We start from the raw sequence: 5,000 nt of genomic DNA, 5'->3' as shown, positions 1-5,000 counted from the left end.
TCCCGGGATGGACCTGCTGCGTCTTCATCCATTGTTTCGTCCATGGTTTCGTCTCTTATCTAAATCTGACCATGGAGTTGACTTTGGCGGAAAGCTGAAGGTGATTGCTGATAGGCTGTCCCAATCAGTGGCGCCTGCACAATCCAATCACATTTGAGAGGGTTTCCGAGATGTTTCTTTTTTCCTTTTTTTTTTTTTTTTTTTAGAAGAAGTAACGGGTACTCACAGTTATGGATAGAAATGTAGTGGAGTAAAGAGTACAATATTTGCCTCTCAAATGTACTTGAGTAAAGTCATGAGTACTCCCCAAAAATGATACTCGAGTAAAGTACAGATCCCTCAAAATTGTACTTAAGTACTGTACTCAAGTAAATGTACTCCGTTACTGTCCGGCTCTGTTCTTACGTCCGTTTCAGAGAACCAGAGGGCAGATATTTCATATTTCAACCGACAGCTGAGGCATTTAAGTGGCACCGAAATCTGCCTTTTGATTCGGTCCGGTTACATACCGGTGCCCGGTTTCAGTACCAAACCCTACACACACCGCTGTGAGACTCAACTCTACACACACACCGCTGTGAGACGACACTCCACACACACACCGCTGTGAGACGACACGAGACAGAGATATAAACCCTGAGATATGATGAGACACACATGGCAGGAGCCACCAGGGTTATGAGCCTCAACTTAAACTATATAAACATGTTTATATGACTGGAAATAAAATTACGGAGCTCCGCAGATGACATGTGGGGAAACAATATGTATATTGTGGCCATGAATTAACAATTCATTCACACGACTTACTAATACGCCATTTGATATAATAATTTGTTTCATCGCTCATTTTAAGTAAATCATAGACAAGATATAATTTGTTCCCTTGTTTTAAGTACATCACAACGAAAGAAAAGGATAAGTTCAACGATATATTTTTTATGTCTGCATGTCATGTGAGGCTCCGTATGAAATACATTTTATTTTTCATTTTATTTCAGTTACTTAACAAGGCAACTTTTCTCATTATCATGTAGTTTAAGTTGAAGTGTAAAAATAAATAAAACTGAAATAAAAATGTATAAAAAAAATAAAACAAATCTAATCAAAATTACATAATACAACTACTAAAACTTAAACAAAAACTAAACAAAAAACTGAAAATATTAACTAAAACTGTAACAAAAACTATGACAGTAAATTAACGCTACTAAAACAACACTGGTGCCGATGCCTGAATGGGAATGGGAGCCATAGTGGGCGTGTCCGTGCGAGTCATGTGATGGATGATTGACAGCTCAGAGCTGGTGATGGCGCGCTGAATGACGCTGGACTCTAGTGACTGACTTTGAAAAGCTGGCCAGGCTCTGCACCACCTTGGCGATGAGCGTGAGTGTTCGCGAGGTGCGTTCGGACGGATACTCCTGCGTCATGTTGAACAGCGACGGGGACATGATGGCGGGACACAGGAACCGCAGAAAGAGGGAGGAGCTTATGAGGCGGTCGGCGATGTCCTCTCGCCCGCGTTCGGCACAGCGCACACGCCACGAGGCGAACACCTCCTTCAGCTCGCGGGGAAACACACTGCAGAGAGAGAGAGAGAGAGAGAGAGAGAGAGAGAGAGAGAGATATTCACTATCAGGGGTGCGTTTCCCGAAATCATTGCTAGCCAACTATAGTCGCAAGTTCTGTCATTATCAGCGTAGTTCAACGAGTCTGTGTTTCCTGAAACCATAGTTCTACCAGAAAGACTTGAAAGGCGAGATTTTATCACAATGACTTTTATTTATTAGTAGACCAGAAAATGAAAACAGAAATATTGAATGGTAAAGTTCTTTGGCGCAGGACCCGTCCATAGTTCACATTTGGAGGGTACCCACGGCATATCCTGCCTGAAGATGAAGGCAGGGGTGCAGCGGTGTGGACAGATGAAGGACCCCCGGGGAGCTGTGGACAGATGAAGGACCCCCGGGGAGCTGTGGACAGATGAAGGACCCCCGGGGAGCTGTGGACAGATGAAGGACCCCCGGGGAGGTGTGGACAGATAAAGGACCCCCGGGGAGGTGTAAACAGATGAAGGACCCCCGGGGAGGTATGGACAGATAAAGGACCCCCGGGGAGGTGTAGACAGATGAAGGACCCCCGGGAGCTGTGGAAAGATGAAGGACCCCCAGGGAGGTGTGGACAGATGAAGGACCCCCGGGGAGGTGTAGAAAGATGAAGGACCCCCGGGGAGGTGTGGACAGGTGAAGGACCCCCGGGGAGGTGCGGACAGATAAAGGACCCCCGGGGAGGTGTAGAAAGATGAAGGACCCCCGGGGAGCTGTGGACAGATGAAGGACCCCCGGGGAGGTGTGGAAAGGTGAAGGACCCCGGGGAGGTGTGGACAGATAAAGGACCCCCGGGTAGGTGTAGACAGATGAAGGACCCCCGGGGAGCTGTGGAAAGGTGAAGGACCCCGGGGAGGTGTGGACAGATAAAGGACCCCCGGGGAGGTGTAGAAAGATGAAGGACCCCCGGGGAGCTGTGGAAAGGTGAAGGACCCCGGGGAGGTGTGGACAGATAAAGGACCCCCGGGGAGGTGTGGACAGATAAAGGACCCCCGGGGAGCTGTGGACAGATGAAGGACCCCCAGGGAGCTGTGGACAAATGAAGGACCCCCGGGGAGGTGTGGACAGATGAAGGACCCCCGGGGAGGTGTAGACAGATGAAGGACCCCCGGGGAGCTGTGGAAAGGTGAAGGACCCCGGGGAGGTGTGGACAGATAAAGGACCCCCGGGGAGCTGTGGACAGATGAAAGACCCCCGGGGAGGTGTGGACAGATGAAGGACCCCCGGGGAGGTGTGGACAGATAAAGGACCCCCGGGGAGGTGTAGACAGATGAAGGACCCCCGGGGAGCTGTGGACAGATAAAGGACCCCCGGGGAGGTGTGGACAGATGAAGGACCCCCGGGGAGGTGTAGACAGATGAAGGACCCCCGGGGAGCTGTGGAAAGGTGAAGGACCCCGGGGAGGTGTGGACAGATAAAGGACCCCCGGGGAGCTGTGGACAGATGAAAGACCCCCGGGGAGGTGTGGACAGATGAAGGACCCCCGGGGAGGTGTGGACAGATAAAGGACCCCCGGGGAGCTGTGGAAAGGTGAAGGACCCCGGGGAGGTGTGGACAGATAAAGGACCCCCGGGGAGCTGTGGACAGATGAAAGACCCCCGGGGAGGTGTGGACAGATGAAGGACCCCCGGGGAGGTGTGGACAGATAAAGGACCCCCGGGGAGGTGTAGACAGATGAAGGACCCCCGGGGAGCTGTGGAAAGGTGAAGGACCCCGGGGAGGTGTGGACAGATAAAGGACCCCCGGGGAGCTGTGGACAAATGAAGGACCCCCGGGGAGGTGTGGACAGATAAAGGACCCCCGAGGAGGTGTAGACAGATGAAGGACCCCCGGGGAGCTGTGGAAAGGTGAAGGACCCCGGGGAGCTGTGGACAGATGAAGGACCCCCGGGGAGCTGTGGAAAGGTGAAGGACCCCGGGGAGCTGTGGACAAATGAAGGACCCCCGGGGTGGTGTGGACAGATAAAGGACCCCCGAGGAGGTGTAGACAGATGAAGGACCCCCGGGGAGCTGTGGAAAGGTGAAGGACCCCGGGGAGGTGTGGACAGATGAAGGACCCCCGGGGAGGTGTGGACAGATAAAGGACCCCCGAGGAGGTGTAGACAGATGAAGGACCCCCGGGGAGCTGTGGAAAGGTGAAGGACCCCGGGGAGCTGTGGACAGATGAAGGACCCCCGGGGAGCTGTGGAAAGGTGAAGGACCCCGGGGAGCTGTGGACAAATGAAGGACCCCCGGGGTGGTGTGGACAGATGAAGAACCCCAGGGGAGCTGTGGACAGATGAAGGACCCCCGGGGAGGTGTGGACAGATGAAGAACCCCAGGGGAGCTGTGGAAAGGTGAAGGACCCCAGGGAGGTGTGGACAGATGAAGGACCCCCGGGGTGGTGTGGACAGATGAAGAACCCCAGGGGAGGTGTGGACAGATGAAGGACCCCCGGGGAGCTGTGGACAGATGAAGGACGGGGGTTCAACACGTTTGAACGACCAATTTGCAACAATATGGATTCGGGAAACAGTCGTGTCTAGCTAGTTGATTTCTTCAATGATGCATCGCACTATGGTAGCTAAGCAGTGAGTTACGGCGCTGTACAGGAAACGCACCCCAGAGCGGACTGTGTAAATATTTATAAAATAAAAACACATTTTTCAAATAAAAACATTTACTAATAATGAATTAAATAAATATGTAAAAATGTTAATAAATATTACAAAAATAATAATAAAACACTTAGAAATAATGAATTAAATAATTAAAATCCAAAACTTTAAACAATTAATTTCAAAACAAAAACCATCAAAATAAAATATGTACTAATTAATTAAATCATAAAAATGTAAAATTTAATAAATCTTTTTTGAATAAATACATTTAAAACAAAACCTAATAATAATTAAAAAAAAGAAAAAAAGAAAACAATCGAAACAAAACACTGATAATTAATTAAAGCATTACAATGCAAATTAAATTAATTTCAAATCATAAAAATGTTAAAGTGAAATAAATCATTTTAAAATAAATACAATAAAACAAAATGTATCAATAATTAATTAAATCAAATAATTTCAAAACAAAAACCATCAAAATTCTAAATAACTAAATCATAAAAAAAACAATCAATCAAAACAAAACACTTATTAATAATTAATTAAATCATAAAAACCATAGAACCGCAAACATACGAATGTGTTGTTAAATTGTCCAAATATTAACTTGAAATGTGTGTGCGTTACACGTGGTTGGTTGGTTGGTGGGTCAGCTGACGTGTGGCGGTATGAACTGACCAATGGGAGTTGATGATCTTGCAGAGCGCCAGTTCACAACACATGCGCAGGTTTGCCTGATGATCCGACAGAACCGAGGGAGGCGTTCGCATCGGGTCCACCTCACAGTT

General features: G+C 48.5%; 1 protein-coding gene across 4 annotated transcripts in view; it reads right to left on the bottom strand.

The window, feature by feature from the left end:
- syngap1a (synaptic Ras GTPase activating protein 1a) overlaps positions 1-5,000 on the bottom strand; it is a 75,242-nt gene that overhangs the window by 22,216 nt on the left and 48,026 nt on the right. For all 4 annotated transcript variants that reach the window (XM_084131606.1, XM_084131608.1, XM_084131607.1 and 1 more), the window contains 2 exons: positions 4,891-5,000; positions 1,348-1,584 (listed from right to left, as the gene is read on the bottom strand). The exon at positions 4,891-5,000 is cut by the window's right edge and continues 35 nt beyond it. In XM_084131606.1, coding sequence (XP_083987732.1) covers positions 1,348-1,584; positions 4,891-5,000 — 347 coding nt within the window. The remainder of the gene's footprint in view (positions 1-1,347; positions 1,585-4,890) is intronic.

Source organism: Abramis brama (genome assembly GCF_963993115.1).
Source record: "Abramis brama genome assembly, chromosome: 12".
Lineage (NCBI taxonomy): Eukaryota > Metazoa > Chordata > Actinopteri > Cypriniformes > Leuciscidae > Abramis > Abramis brama.
The sequence above is the reverse complement of the archived record's forward strand: the minus strand, read 5'-3'. Positions and strand labels throughout refer to the sequence as shown.